Here is a 16,127-nt window from a genome sequence, read left to right as displayed (position 1 = left end):
CCTGTACTGAGACTGGTGGTGTCACACAGGAACATCCAGCCCCACAAACTGTGCACAACAGCCTAACAGTCTGCATGGCCTTTGCCTTTCATGTTAGTGTCTATTCCTGTTTATTGCAAGTTTTGTAGATTTAATGAACTTTCTATTCAAAGATATAGCTATATAACACCTTTATATTTTGTTGGCTTTTTAAACTGTTCATTGTGTGAGGATGTGGACTAGATGAAGAGAATAGCTGTAACACATTTCATCTTGTTAGCAGTTGCCCTTTGCTCTTCTGTTTGAATGGGAAGGACCTTCTAATGTTTTATTGTCTAAGAATACAATCAGATCTAGTACATACATGCACAAACATTTGAAACATTCCAAACTTTAATTTGTTTATGATTTTAATTCACCTATGCTCTCCTGTAAAACATTTTTGAACTTGTGTATGTTCTTTATTTGGAAAAAAAGCACACACCTTTACTTAGCATTTTGAAGTGCTTAGCTCTAGCTGCCAACCTCTCCAGAGCACAGCTTTGCTGTAAAACTGATTTTTTTGTAAAGAGTGCTCAAGAGAAAGCACAGGAAAAGATCCACCCTGTAACAGTCCAATTAAGTAGAAGCACCAATGACCGCAAATGTGACTTTCAAGTAACTCAGCTGGGCCAACAGTGAGATGTTCAGATAAGCTTTGGGCATCAAGACCAGGATCTTAATTGGAATGTATAATTAAATAGGCAGCTTTCTCTCCAGATTTCTTATTTGGGAATTCATAAGCGTTGATTATATTTTAATGTAACAGTCTGGTTGTAGTCCAACACTATCTGTTAATTCTGATTTGCTCTAATTAGCACTTTGATTTCAAGCTTGATTGAGTTTATAATGCTTTTAATCTTAGTACTACAACCCACTTTTTTTTTACATTTAATAAAAAAATTAAGACATTATTTCAAATTATGAACAACATACAATTAAAAGAGACTTGATTTGGTATGCATTTAATTAGATGTGTTGCACGTCAGGTCACTAGAAATTAACTTGATTGATCACTACAGCTGAGAGTTCCCTTCTATATTATTATTCTTTCTTATATTGTATGTGTCAAAAAATAAAGAGAAAAAAAATCTTGAAAGTTAAAATAGGCAACAGTGGAAGACATAAGGAGAATATGATGTTGGCATGTTTGACTAAGAAACAGCAGAATGTGGCTGTAAAAGCTCAGATGCAGTAAGTATATTCCCTCTCCATGTTTTTATATTGTTTTATATTCCCTCTCCCAAGTTTTTATTTTAATCCTTGAAATAAGACTTGAAAGTCATCTACTTTGCTTTTTTCCTCTAACTCTAAAATAAACTCTTTATCACTCCAACATAACATTGCTGCCATACAGTCTTGAAGAAGGAAGGACTGAAGGTGAGTATTTATACCAATGAGTATTTTGTGTGTGGGTGCAGGGTGAATGTTGAAGGGAAGAGCATCTTTTCCTCTTCTCTAGCAGTCTTAGTGGACACTGTGTTTAGAAATCACTTCACTGACTTCTTTACAGAGTATTATTTGAGTAGACATAAAACTTGACTTGGAAATCACACAAAGGCTTGACTTGCAAGACCCCTTGCACTGATCTCTAGAGGAGAAAGAAGTCCTTGTTTCAACAACTCTACATCTAAACTATGTGCTTCTGAACCTTCTTCAAGAGGAACAGCATCCTACTGCTTCAAGTGACAAAGGCATATCCATGTAGATGCTCCAAATCAGGACCTGGTTTTATTCTGCAGGAAGGATAGGGCTAGCCAGGTTTAATTCTCTGTAGTTTTCTTTAATCCATTTGATATCCATTCTGCTTCCACACTGTCCTGCATTCAAGAGCTGTCCCAAGAGGAACTCAGCTAATTTTCAGGGGAACATTGTCTAGACATGAAATGAGGTTCTGTAGTTACTGTGCAGTCCTGCCAACAGGGAGTTGCATGCTCAGCTCTCCATGACAGTGGCATGGGCAGAACTACTAGGCTATCTTTGCAAGCAGAGTTGAGAATATGCCATGAAGGTGAGGGCCTTCAGGCATGCCTGCACCACGATGGCAGAAATTACTCTGACAGAGACATATCCAGAGGTCTATGCCAGATGGTTTCCTCAGCTAGGTTTGTTAAAGGTCTGCACAGAGTTTATCCTATTCTGCAAGCATGCAGAGGACACATAGTCTTATTTCCCCCTATCTTTGTGAACAAGAAAAACAAAGTCAATTGAACTGACTCACCACACCACAGCTTTTCACATGAGCTTTTCAGACCAAACCCCAACAAAACACAGACTTTAAAGAATTTCTTTAGTGATGCCTGTTATGAGAGAGAGCTGCAGAAGTTTAACCACACTTAGTGCAGAACAAATGCTCTGTGGGTCTAAGCATGCTGGTATCAAGGAAGACGGGTAGGCTGTAAATGATTTAATTGTTTTTATGAAGATAAACAGTGAAAATCTAGCCAGACAGAACATCACTTCAAGTCATCAGTATCTACAGAACCACTTCATCAAGGAAGTGATGCCAGACTGACCTGGCAAAAATTCCAGCTCCTCTGACAAGAGGAAACTGCTACAATACTGCTTTGGGGCCAGGCAGCACCCAGAGATGAAGCAAGGACTGTGGACTAACAAGCAGAGATACAAAGCAGCAGATGGCCAAACCAGGTGTAGGAGACAGCGGCCTGGGCGGGAAGCTCTGCTGCAGGAGCCTGTCCTGATCCAGCCCTCCTCCAGCCAGAATGGCTGACAAAGGCACAGAGCTACTGGTTCCCTCTGGGCTGCAAGTGCCACAAAACAGGGCTCTGATGTGTGTGGGAGAGCTGCTGTGGGAGCAGGTGCAGCAACAGGGCTACTTCACGAGTGAGCTGGTGCTGAGACCAGTGCATGTGTTCATTCTCTCTTCTCCCCTTCCTGTGCCAAGGCCAATGTTACAGCTGGCTGCTACACAGACCATGCAAGAGCCTCAGCATAGCTCACAAAGTGTACCTACAAAGATGCAATCACTGTGACTTGTTATTTTAAGTACTCATTCCTATTGGAAAGCCCTTCTGGTGTGGCAGAAAAATTAAACTCCCAGATGAGTGTTAACTTTCCCAAACAGGCCTGAGTCCAGCTGTGCTTCTGTCAGCCTTCCTAAGGAAGAGATGTATCTGTTGACATATTCAATTACATTACTGTGGGCTCTCTGTAGCATTTCACTGGGGTTTAACTGGGCTGTATCCTGCTCTGTATGTGCACTGGTGCTGCAGTGTACAGCATGGTCAAAATTCACTCAGATTTTTGTACCAGAGACACATGGACAACACAAGACAATCACATTAAATCTGCCTCTACTGCACTTACTTTCCTTCACTCCTAACACAGGCACACACACTTTTCAAGAAGAAAAAACATGAAGCCAGCATGACCTCTGCTGACAGCAATCCTTCCAAGTGTCTCCTCTGCAGCTATACAAACATTCAAGCTCCTTCTTTCTGCAAAATTAACTTCATAAAAACCAAAACCAAACATTAGTTACACTTGTGACTCACCACAAGTATAGACTAACCACAAAAAGGAGTAGAAATTTTCATTTATTGTTTGATTCACAAAATGCTCAAATAAATATTATCTGAATTGAAATGAAGATTCTGGGATTCCCATCTTGAATGCTTCAGAATATGAGACAGCTCAGCCACACGGTTTAGGGCCTGTTGCCTAGGAACTCCTGGATAGAGGATGAAGATCTGTTGGCAGCATATGAAGGAAAGGCTGTCCAGTACTTGCTGCAGCCATGCCCATACTGCCCTTTGCTGATCAACATTTTGGTTTCAGTCACTAATGGTACACTTCAGAGTAGGCAAGACTCCAAATTTTCTCCCCTCTGTAATTCAGGGGAAAATGCAGTTCCCCATCAATATACAGACATCCATTGCCTTTCCTCTGATGATTATATGTGGGCTGTGTAAGGCTCCTAAGTTCGTGTCTTTGCTTTAGTCTTGGGAGGAACGTAGCAAGCTGACTCTGCCCGAGCAAATGCACAGACACATCTTTAATGTTTAGACACTATGACATTATTCATATGCTTAACTTCCAAGGACATGCCTCTGTGCTGTGCTGGAATGAGGCCAGGGTATTCAACACCTGCCATGGTTGAATCTTTGATCATAGTGCACACTTCACTTTGTATCAAAATAGGCTGGCTTCTTTTAAACAAATGCAGGGTTTGACATTTTGTTTACCCACATTTTTATCTGCAAACTTTAAGGTATTTATATTTTTTACTCTTAATCATCTATTAAATGCTGCTTCTTTTCCACCAGGAGAATTTAAACACCCATTTTTCTTAATAATTTGTCTATTTCTCTGTAATTTGTCTATTAATAATTCAGGAACAAAATCTGAGTGACGCCAAATAAAAATTATGCTAAAGTATGATGCCTTTTTTACACCAAAATGGAAGCAAGATAGTTACTCTCATAAGCAACTGCCACAACATATTTCTTGTAAAAATACAACAAGACAGAGCAAGTAATTTCTAATTATTTGCACCATGGAATGCAGAAGAGCAGGCAGAGTCTATGTGGGAAAATAGCATAAGTGCAACAAAGATGACAGAAAACACAGCACCGGGAAAGGAGAGGAAATTACATGGCCAAGTCTTAGGAAAAAATATTAACTATAATTGCAGCGGGGGAAACTGCAGATGGGAACAACCACTTTATTATCTTAGAGATGAACATGTGTGGGGAAGAAACTAGACAAAATTAATGGAGTTAAGTAAGCAGAACTAGAGAGGCTTTTCCTACATTACAGGAACAATGCAGGAGAGAACACCACTGCGAAACAGAGGAACAGCCTGGACATGACTTGAATAGTGTGGGCAACATGATGATCAAAGAAAAAGGGGCCAGGGAAGCAGGCTAAGCTATAATCCTGTACATACTGTAAACTCGCAAATGCCCCTCAAGAGTTGTGAGTTCCTAGCGTGCAGGATTATGATACTGAAACAAGAAAAAGACTTTAGAGAGCTAACAGTAGATAGTGGGCAGACAAGGTCCAGAACATAACTTAAAAAACTGCAGAAGGTATTTTCAGTATGAAGCAAACAGAAAGCTGGTTTAAGATTTCTACAAAGGCAGGGTTGGATGCTGGTATTTCTGAGATCTGGTGCAGAAACAAGCGATTACGTCCTGACCAGGCTCTTACACCTTGACCAGCTGCAAAGTTCCAGACAGCAAGAAATCACAAGAATAGGAGATAGGGACATGCAAAAATGTTCTGGCAAAATAATATGGTCACTGATACAGAAGAATGCAGATAAGAGCAACCTAAGGACTACAGAGCTGTGAGCTGTAGAAGATAAAAGTTTTTGGGGCCAACTGCAGAATTGCCCTTGCTTTGTCAGCTCTGCTACATGGCATCTGGAGCAGGGAAACTGTAATTAAAGGGAGATGCCAAGTAAAAACAAAACAGCATAATAATGGAGTAAGGTAATATCAGCTGGAGCCAGAAGGCAATGGAATCACAGCAGACAGAGAAAATAAGGAACCAAAGCAATCAAAGACTAGATAGCAGAGGTGTCTCTGTCTAGAAGCATTTCCCCAAGACTGAAGTGAGAAAGAAGGAAGCTGAAAACCTTAATTAAGCAATGCACCAGTACCTGTGTCCGGAACATTAAGCTTCTTTCTGTGCTTAAATTTGCTGCCAATTTTGTGGAATAAGTTCTTTTTCTGAGACTGGAATGAACCTACAGACAACATTAATAATACATACTTTTAATTAGAAGCTTGAAAAAGAGTACAATAGTCACACTATGTACTGCACAACCTCCCCTTCCTATAACACAAGTTGCCATTTGACAGGGAAGCACAAAACCTGACCGTCTGCCTGAAGGGACTCTGGAGGCTTTCAGCAAGCGGTAGTTCAATCCACCACCTCCCCATGTTTAAGTGCATACAATGCATTTTGGGGAATGAAACTCTTAGGAAAGCCTAGCCATACAATAAAACAGGGGGTTTTCTTACTTACTTAAAGATAAACTCTCTTTTGCATGTACACTGGGCTTGGCTGGCAGCGAGTAAACTTAACAGAGCTGGAAAAACACCCATGGTTTAGTTACTGTTGAGCAGTGTTTACAGAGCATCAAGATCTCTCTCATTCTAGCACCCCAGCAAGTAGACTGAGGGTGTTCAAGAGGCTGGGAGGGGACATAGTTGGGACAGCTGTCCCACATGGGCCAAGAAGCATTTTACCCCATACTCAGCACAAAACTGTTTTGGGGAAAGTATTTTATAAAGTTGTCCAGTGCTCAGGTACTGGCTGGACATCAGTTTGCTAGTAGTGAGTACTGGCTTTGGTATTACTTGTTTCCTCCCTCCAACTCATGAAACTGTCTTCTTCTTGATCCAGGTGTAATAGTTTTGCAAAACTACTACACCCAGGAAGTATTTTTCCTTGGTTTTGCCATTCCTGTTATCTTCCACATCCCACTGCAGGAGGGAGCAACAGGGTGGGAACATACTTACCAGTCAGGACACACCCACCACAGGATGCAAGAGCTACAACTGACTTTCTGGTGACCAGAAATGAGATATACCAAGCGCAACAGTTAAAGCCCCCAGAGGAGGAAGGTGAGGTTAAGTCCAGCTCATGGTATCATTCCTACTTTGCCTGCGGAGTCTTTACTAGGAGCAGTCAGAAGACATCTTGTGTGACATTGGACCACAAAATATGCCATTATCAGATGTCATCAAGAAGTTAGCCTTTGCCTCATTAGGGGAGCAGTCAGTGATATAATAGCAACACAGGCATAAGAGATGCATAATCTCCACAATGCAAAGCAAAATTCAGGGAGTTTACAGAAACTCAACTTCAAAATCTTATTTCCAAAGACACAGTGGACAAGCAAGTCTTCAGGCTAGTTCAGAACAGACCAGTCCAAACAGAAATGATATGCTATGCACGTGACAAGATGATTTATAGCCTAAAAGGCAGCTGTCCTTCCCATCTCTAGCTCACCTGTTACATGATTCTACCCACTGCCTTTTCCACTCCTCCTCATCCTTAAAAGGAACCAGACACACACATAGGCTACTGGGACACAACTGCAACCATACAGAAATGTGCAATCAGGGTAAATCTACTTCTACATCTGCAATTTGCCATCTCAGACTCCATATGCAGGGAAAGAAAGAGTAAAGTGTGTAGCACATGGAAGAAGTATTTAGTCTTATGAAGTGAAGTTCATTCACAGACACTAGGCAGTCTCATTGTCCTAGGTTACAATATAAAGATGTATTCTATTCCCATCCTCAAAAACCAGGAGGAGCATTGATTTTCCTTATCTCCTGTTAATGGGCCCATCAATGCCTTTCTACCTGACTCAGAGATAACTCCCTCCAGGAGCCATGTCTGTTTAATGGACCCATCACACGACTCATTAAAATGATATCAGCCCATTGGGAGATGCTCCGCCCAGGGGGGAGGAGCTAAGCATCCCCACCTGGATATAATCTGGGATTGATTTGGGCCACAACAGTCAATCTTTCCACTGGATTCCTAGAGGAATGGCTGTTTTTTCTACTGGATCTTCAGAGGAAGACGACACCCTTTCTACAGGATCCCTGCTCCAAAACAACCACATTTGCCACTCCAGGAGGACTGCAGTCACCAATCCAACTGGATTGCTACCAACACCCTGACCAACAGGGTGCCAGGTCATATTCTGACTTTGTCAGTGGTTTTTTTATTTTCTGTTATTGGATGTATTATAGTTTTCCTTTTCCATTTTCCCAATAAATTGTATTTCTGACTTAGAGTCTCAGTGGTTTTGCTTTCAAACCAGAACATTGATCAATACTGATAATTACTGAGAGAAAGCTAAAATGCCAGACAGAAGCAGGTACCTTAGCATCTTGCCCTTGTTAGTATTGGGGCTCACTGTTACTTCTTTTTTAATATGGAAGAAATCAAAACTTTGGAGAAAGATTAATAAACTCCAAAAATCTAGAAGTCATACAAAAAACCAAATTAAGTCCAAACATCATCTTCGACAACATCAGCTTGAATCTGAACAGCTTTACTAGAACCTGTATAGGAAAGTACAATAGAAGAGACCATATTCACTCAAACTTACTGAAGAGGTTTTCTGCAAATTTTCCAGCAGTTTCCTGAGTATCACAGAGGACTAGTCTAGTGAATGAAAAAGCTCAGTCAGCTTCAGCAGAAGCCTAAGTGAAAGAACAAAACTCTTCTTGATACCAAGCTCAGATACTTCATCCACATCAACAGAAACAAGTCTTCCCACCAGTTTCACAAGAAGACAGAGGTACATAACTACATGATTCTTGTGACATTTTTGTTATCATTATTCTTTACTTAGCTGATTAGTGATTTCTTTCAGGTGCTTGGAAGAAGCAACAGATGACATATCACCCATGTCTCAATTTCTACAGCTCAACCTGCACCATAGAAACCACTTCAATCACTATGACAGATTGTGAGCCAGTGCCAGTAACTCTAAGCAGAACAACTGAGATGAAAAACTCAGAAGATGACAAGCATTGCACACAGTGGGAAACCTGTGTCTCTCATCTCTTTTTTTCCCCACATCGAAGGCACCTTTGTCATCAGCCTGTATCTGCAAAATGCCACTTTCCCATATGGGAAATCCAAGGACTTTAGTAGAGCCGAAAGAAAATCTGCCCTTCAGTAAAGAAACCTTCTACTTCCTTCCCTTTTAGCTCTTACTCCTGTGAGACAGTGCCCAGCGACACTTAGAATACCCTTTGCCATAAATGCATTGAAGGAGAAGATGGGCTAATAGCTAAATAAGTCAACAGTTCATACTTGGACTTAAAAAATGCAACTTCTGACTCCACAAGAAACTTCATCCACACTCTTTGCCTTAACAGTGTAAGCACAGTCACCATGCTGGAGTTGACAGGATGCCCAGCTGGGTTATACCTGTTTCACGGAGACAATGGACAAGTATTCCATGACTTTGAACAAATGCCACTTGTGAACATTCAATCCAGAGAAAATCCATGGCTGAAAAAACTAACCTAAAAGTCTTGCTGTTAGGCAATGGACCCTAGATGTGCCTTCCTATAAAAAGCTGAAAAAAACATTTTCATTTCAGTTTACTTGACATTGTTATACAGCCATCTACTAATCTTACTCTGTTTGAAATATTCTATACAGTTATTCCTCTCCCTAGCACTTCAGAAATTGCCACAGGATTTAATCCCTGGCCTGTCCATGCAGCTCACTGAGGGCAGTAGTGATTCTTCCTGGGAATACTTGTTATGGCCAGTGGCAGCTGCCTGGGGAAGCAGCAGGCAAGAAAATGAACCATAACTGCACTCCCTCCAAATTTCTAGGCATAGGCCCCCTTTGCTCTCATAACATTCCCCATTTTAAAGGATCTGATCAAATAGAGGATGTTTCAATAAGATCCTAACAAAATCAGGATTAACAGTTTGTGCATTTCTGCACCTCTCAGAGGAAGGCACTGTATTTTTAGGTCATGATCCTTGGAATGTTACAGCATGAAATCTCCAAGCATCTGAATGCTTTGAATCGAGCCAAAAAAAACCCCAGAGGTAAGACCAAGAGGAATGCCACAAAGCAGCATCCGTTTTAAGCTGATGTTTTATTTCTAGTCCTAGAGGCCACAGACAAAAAAGCCAAAAAAAAAAAAGTGGACAGTCTCTTCCCCAAATAAAAGCACACTGTGCATTCCCCTCTTTGCCTTCCCAAAATGAAAGCTTTAGTGCAGTGCTTGGTGTATAAGTGAGCATTTCTTCAAAGTACAAAGCAGAAATAATGACTCTGTCTGTTGCTCACTTTTGCATACAAGCAGATTAGTGACTTGCTGCAGACAGCTGACTTCTACATGGTGGGATGTTTTGGCACATATGCCATTGGAAAGAAGGAAAAAAAAAAACAAAAAAACAGTCACAGCTCCAGTAAATGTCAGAGCAGGCCATCTGCACAGATTCAGTATAGCTTCAGCCATTTTGTGGCATTATTATTGTATGTGCACATTCCCAGTTCAGAACGCTTGATGTGGATTTTGACAAAGCTTTATGGCTTGTTAAGGCCTATTCCTGTTGAAGAAAGACCCCCAATCATTTCAGTGGGAGCAGAATTTAGACAATTTGTAAACTCTGGGGAAAACAGTGCCTCTCATTCAAGAAAAGGTTCAAATTTTCCTTCATACATGTGGATGTGAAACAGCTTTCATGTTACAGGGTTCCTTAGGTGTTTTTAGGTGAAAGAACTGGCTGAAGTGTGGACTGGACATGACAAGCACAACAGAAGTAGTCAGTGGGCACTGCCCTACTGATTTTCCAGAGCAGGAAAACATCCTGACAAATCTGGCTGTGTGGTTAGATAGCAGATCAAGCCTGTTGTAGGTACAGGCTAATGATATTTGATAGAAAATCAATCCAGGACAAAATAAAACTTAAAGCATACAGTTACTTTTGGGGGTGGGGTGCAGAGAAACACCCCAAACCCAACAAACAAACAAAAACATTTCTCTGTTTTTATTCACCCAACATCCTGAGGAAGGTTTAGAGTGCAGCACTCCCAACATATTTTCTAAATTTTAGATGTTCAGTAGACACTATAGACTTCAAAAATTAGGTAGTTATCTGTGCTGAGTGAAAATGAGTATAGTTTATGATCCTGCACACATCCTTTCAAAAAAAGCAGCACATCATTTCAAGAAGTGTTTATTTAAACATATCCCTACTGATTTTTATCTGTTATTTGGAAACACCCAGAGGCCAAAAACACATGTAGATACTATTTGTGCTGATAACTCTTCTAATTACCTGGCAGAAACACACCCAAGGTAAAGCCTCACAGCAGAAACTGCTCCAGACAACACAGTAATGCAGAACAGTGCAAAGTTAAGGTCTCCCACATCCCCATAGTCACACTCATAAGATTATATTGACCCTTCATGGTTCATGCTCATTGCATAAAAATGCTACTTTTGTTTAATTCTAATAGTGTAAAAAAGCAGGACAATTTAAAAGACCCATAACCACACCAAACCAAGCTCTATTATTTTGCATGATATGCCAGTTTCATTTCCTGTAGTACTTGCAGTAGCCTAGCACACAGATCTGCTTGTGCTATATGTTTGGAGGCCACGGTTCTCTAAGAGTCTTTATATTCATCACACTTCACCAGAAAACAGCACTATGAGGCTCAATATATTGTCAGTACATCACAAATTAAATTGAGGATTCAGCTTAATAAATGTTTGACTCAACTAGAACAAACCTTACTAAGCCAGTAAGCTCGCCTGTATTCACTTTTAGGTCAGATAATTTCAAATACACAACTCACATCCTCTAGTTTTACACATCCTAAGAAAATAAAACACATTTAAAATTGACCTACTGCCATCAAATGTTTACTTTTTAGCAATCCCTCTTTTCCAGAAGAAAAATGGTTTGCTGTCAAGTTTTTCAACTACCTCTTGAGAGCTGACTGAACCTTGCTCTTCAGGGAGTTCAAATGACTGCCACAAAACTGTCAGCTTGCCCAGCTTAAGTGTGTGAATTCAACATTCACTGGAATTAGGAGCAGGTATCACTAGCTCTGTCTGGATTTAGTTTGGGGCTGTGGTTAGATGTTCACTACAGAAGGACCAGTGTTACTATCCGATATTCCTGCCCTGGGGCTGCTTGTTGCAACCCCAGAGCTCAGTTGGCGGAAAAGTTCATGTGACTGTTTACCATCTGCTCAGTGCAAAGTCAGCTGGCTTAATTTAAAGACCCTTATTGTCAGCCAGAGGCAAATGCTCCATGACTGTGTCTGCAGGGCTGTGCCAAAGCTATTCATATCAGGCTTGTAACCAGCCTGCAGTTATGTTTTTGACCTTCCCTTGAGATAAGGCAAAATATATTCCAAAGCTCTTTAAGTGATGCTAACAAAGATAAAAACTAAACTCTCCTGTATGAGCCTCCCCAAAAGCAGAATGCAATTCTGGGCTACCTGGCTTGAGGCAGAATTCTAGCCCACCATTCCCAAACAACAAAGGGCCTGCAGAATTTTTGAATATACAGACAACTGAACAGGTAAATACTGTAGTGAGAAATCCAGTGGGCTGCTACTAAAACTTCAATTGCTAGATCACTGTAGTTGAGGAGGTTTTCTTCCCAACAGATGTTGCTTAATTACCAGTGTGTTAACATGCTATAAAGCAATTAATTCATGCACATTTAAGAAGTTCTGTCAAATACATACCATAAAACCAAATTAAAGGCAGCCTTAGTCAGAACTAGTTTGGTATAAGCACAAGTCTAATTTTGCAAAGTGGCTGTTCCACATCTAATTACAAAAATCCATACCAAAACTGGCATGCACTAGAAAAGAACAGCTGTTCAATCCTGCACACTGTAATGTGATTATTTGTGAAGCATTCAAAGGCATAGATCTAATCCAGGGTCACCTGGCTAAAACAGCCGTATTAGATCTTAAAACCTCTCACTCAGTGGAACTACTATTGTTGCAGAAAAGAAAACCAACTTCACATTGCAGACTGTGTCTGACGAGGATCCTTTTGAGCATTTTTTTGTCTTGTGGAATTACTGGTACATAATTCCTTCATTTTGTGATGCTTCTATACTGTATATTTGCATCAGTATTTCTGCCACAGTATAAAAGTAGTTTTACCCTACCACACTGTCACTTCTCTACCACCTCTGTGTCACAGACTTCTTGTATAAAAAAATAGCCAAGCTTGTCATGAGTTTCTCCCTCCATGAGCCTCAGCAATGGAGCTGGGTATGGAACTGGTTTTCATGTCCTCTATTTTTTAATCACATCAGGACATTTTTGCTCAAAACTTATGACAGACTATAATCTTGATAGAAGAAAAATTCCAGATGTTTCATTCAGACATCTCTGGTATCTTATGTCTTAATTTACAGGCACTAAAATTACAGTGAAATTAAAACTAAGCTTAGAAAACGTAACCTTTGATCATATGCCCTTTTTTCCCCATTTTCTCCTTGAATTGTCAAATTCACTTACCTCACAAATACTCATGTTTTCGAAAACCTTTCTTGCTATGAGAAATACATTTAGTGTACAAACTCTATCCAGTTCTACTTATCATGAAAACCAAGTATCAAGATTGAAAACAATCAGCCTGAAAACTAAACCAGATAACAACCAACTAACTTCAGTGCCAAGTAAATCTTTGACTTCAGACTTTCCACAGGTAACCGTGAAGTAAGAATGTATAAATTCCTGAGCTTGTTACAGCAATGCAATTTTTTAAGAACTTCATGCACTTGGCAACTTACCTTTGCTGGATTTTGGTAGTTCACATGAGCCGCTTCCAATCTTTCGCTTTTTCCTCGAAACAGATGAATTTTTCCTGTCAAAGGTAATAGGACTGTATTGAGGAAGGCTGTTGAATTTCTTTGCAAATTCTTCTTCCAATTTTGCTAAGCTAAATGGGAAACAAAACCATTCAAATTAAATGTAACTCTTTCTGGAGAAAAAAATATATTGTTTAAGAGCATGTCTGTGCATACACACACACCTTTCTATATAGAGAGAGGGGAAAATCAGTTAAGTTCACACACTGTAAACACCAAACCAGTATATATTAATCCAACTTTGGAATGAGAAGTACATTTCTGCTTCTGCATTTGTAACAGCGCAAATTGATTACCTTAGTAGCATATGTTAAAATCAGAAAAAAAATAATCAGTGTCATACTGGTGACATTTAGCTCTGTCTGCTGCACAGATTCGTACAAGAGATTAGTCTGTTCTGTGAGGGGAATGAACAAAGACAGTAAAACAAACAAATAAACCAATGAAATAACTTCACATAAAATTCTTACACCAGAATGAAAACAGCATTTCAAACCAGAAGAAAAATGTCAAACTAATCAATCTTCTGTGAATATTCTGAAACATGAAGCATTGGGGGGGGAATTAGTTTTGTATTTGTTCTGGGTGATTAGATCTCCTCCCCTCGTATTTCATTTGCTGTGAGATGAAAAACGCTACTAGCTTATGCTTTCATGAAAGCCAACATGCCTCATACTGCAGCCTAACCTGAATGACTGTCAGCAGATTAACTACAACTCAAGAAATCCACAGACAAGGTATGATTGCTCCTAATAGCCAGAAGAAAACAAAGCACTCAAAAGAGGATGGCATAGCATTTCCAGCTGTAATGACTACACTGGCTTGCATAAGCACTTTGTTCCTGCAAATTTTTGCAGCCAGGCAGAAGCAGAAATTGCGTTTTAGTAAAAGGCAAGCACACAGTTAGGCAGGTTATAAATAGCACTGTCAATGGTAGAGGAACAATGGCATCTTCCACTTGTTTTTAATTCTCCTTGCTATGAAAAACCTCAACTTGACAGAAGTTGGCATGACTGTTGGAAGGATGGCCCTTAATACACTTGGAATTATCATAAGAAACATGGTACTTCTCTGTGCTTTCTGAAGCATCACTTCAAACAAATTGCATTCTGAAAGCTTTGGTACACAGGAAGACACTACATTTTTTCTCTCTAATTATTACTTCTCTCAGGAAGCAATTTTCCATTTTAAAATACAGCTTTGGCTCTTTGCAGACCAGGTGCATGGTGGGATTTGTTTGTCTGTATATACATGTTTTATTTTGGTTTTAAATCACAAAGGTCTCTTACATCAGTAGTGCTTGGTACTGCTACTTTTTTCTCTTCCACACAGGAATGTTGTTAGGGATGTTCCCTAACAACCACAAAACCATCTGATTTTCTGCTCTGACTCAGCTCCTCTCTCACTGTCTGTTCCCACCTGCCTCAGCTTCTGCCCCAAGGGCATGTAAGGGGCTGCAGCTCTAATTGGGAAGGCCAAACCTCATTTGACAATGGATGTACTGCCATCCTTGCTAGTAATTGATAACTTTTGTGACATGCAGGCAGGCAATGGGGAGTGCTGCTATCTCTGTGTCAGCGATTAATTATTTAAAGAAATAAAAAATAATCCACACCGTCACAAATTTTAAGAGCCTCTCAGAAGCCTGGTTAGACATGTGAAGCTGAACTGAGGTGTTCATACTGCACAGCCTAGTCCTGCCAGGAGATCCAGGCAGGTAGAGCCCTGCTTCGTAAAGGAGTGGGGAAAGCACATCTGACCCAGACCATCAGGGAAATATGGGAAGCTACTGATGGGGAAGGTAGGACACAGGGAAAATTATGAAATGATGTCATTCTGAAGGGGTGAGGACCCTTTCACTAATGCATGTACAAAATAAGGCTGAAATGTGATGCTGAAGGGAGTAGAAGGAGTTAAGTGGAGCAGGCAGAGGTAAAACCAGCTCTTCAAGTAGCCAGAAGATCAGGTAATGCAATGGAAAGGGATACAGACTACCTTCTCCAGCACTTATGCTTCACAAATTCTTAATTCTGCCTTTACAGAGTTCACTAAGTAATATTCATTAATGATGCAACTGAATAAAGATGAGAGATTGGAAAATACTTATTTTCTCATCCAGCCAGCTCATGAGGGTAGCGTTGAATGAATGATTTAGACAATTTTCCTAGGTACTCTTTGAATAAATAATTTACAACTACGTTTTTTATGCTACAAGATGTGATGAGTTTTCCCACCATTATGTGGGAAAAGTTTTCAATCTTTCAACTTAAAATATTTCCAAAACTTATACAAAGCTCTAAAAATACAAAGTGTTCCATTTTTTCTTAACTAATTTTTCTTGACTATTCCAATAAACAAGACTTGGGGAATCCCACTGATTTAATATCTTTGCTGAAAGTGAGCTGCAATTAGATGTCACATAAACTAAGTTGTGAAAAGGGTACTGCAAACCTTCAAAACCAAACATATTATAATTTTAAGAATGAAATATGGAAAAACTCCCCCTTTTAAATACATTTTCCCATCTGCAAAATTTGCAAGCATGAATGGCAACCTAGATTTAACTACTGTGCCTGCAACTAAATAAATCTGTAATAGTCTGACAAAAATCATTACTTGTATACTGGAAAAGTAATTCTGTGCAGCCTTGCTAAATTTTAATGCATTTATACTCATTAATTGTTTTCAAGATATATTTAATTTCATAATGGTGGACATAAACAGTTTAAATAT

General features: G+C 39.9%; 1 protein-coding gene across 12 annotated transcripts in view; it reads right to left on the bottom strand.

Annotated features, from left to right (window-relative positions):
* Window positions 1-16,127, bottom strand: part of BBX (BBX high mobility group box domain containing) — a 140,348-nt gene that overhangs the window by 13,163 nt on the left and 111,058 nt on the right. For 9 of the 12 annotated variants that reach the window (XM_059837209.1, XM_059837173.1, XM_059837182.1 and 6 more), the window contains 2 exons: window positions 13,317-13,465; window positions 5,645-5,731 (listed from right to left, as the gene is read on the bottom strand). In XM_059837209.1, the coding sequence (XP_059693192.1) occupies window positions 5,645-5,731; window positions 13,317-13,465 (236 nt within the window). The remainder of the gene's footprint in view (window positions 1-5,644; window positions 5,732-13,316; window positions 13,466-16,127) is intronic. The other 3 variants (XM_059837123.1, XM_059837145.1, XM_059837154.1) reach the window with 3 other exon arrangements.

The sequence above is a fragment of the Haemorhous mexicanus genome, chromosome 2 (genome assembly GCF_027477595.1).
Source record: "Haemorhous mexicanus isolate bHaeMex1 chromosome 2, bHaeMex1.pri, whole genome shotgun sequence".
NCBI lineage: Eukaryota > Metazoa > Chordata > Aves > Passeriformes > Fringillidae > Haemorhous > Haemorhous mexicanus.
Note: the sequence above shows the minus strand (reverse complement) of the source record. Positions and strands in the feature narration are given on the sequence as shown.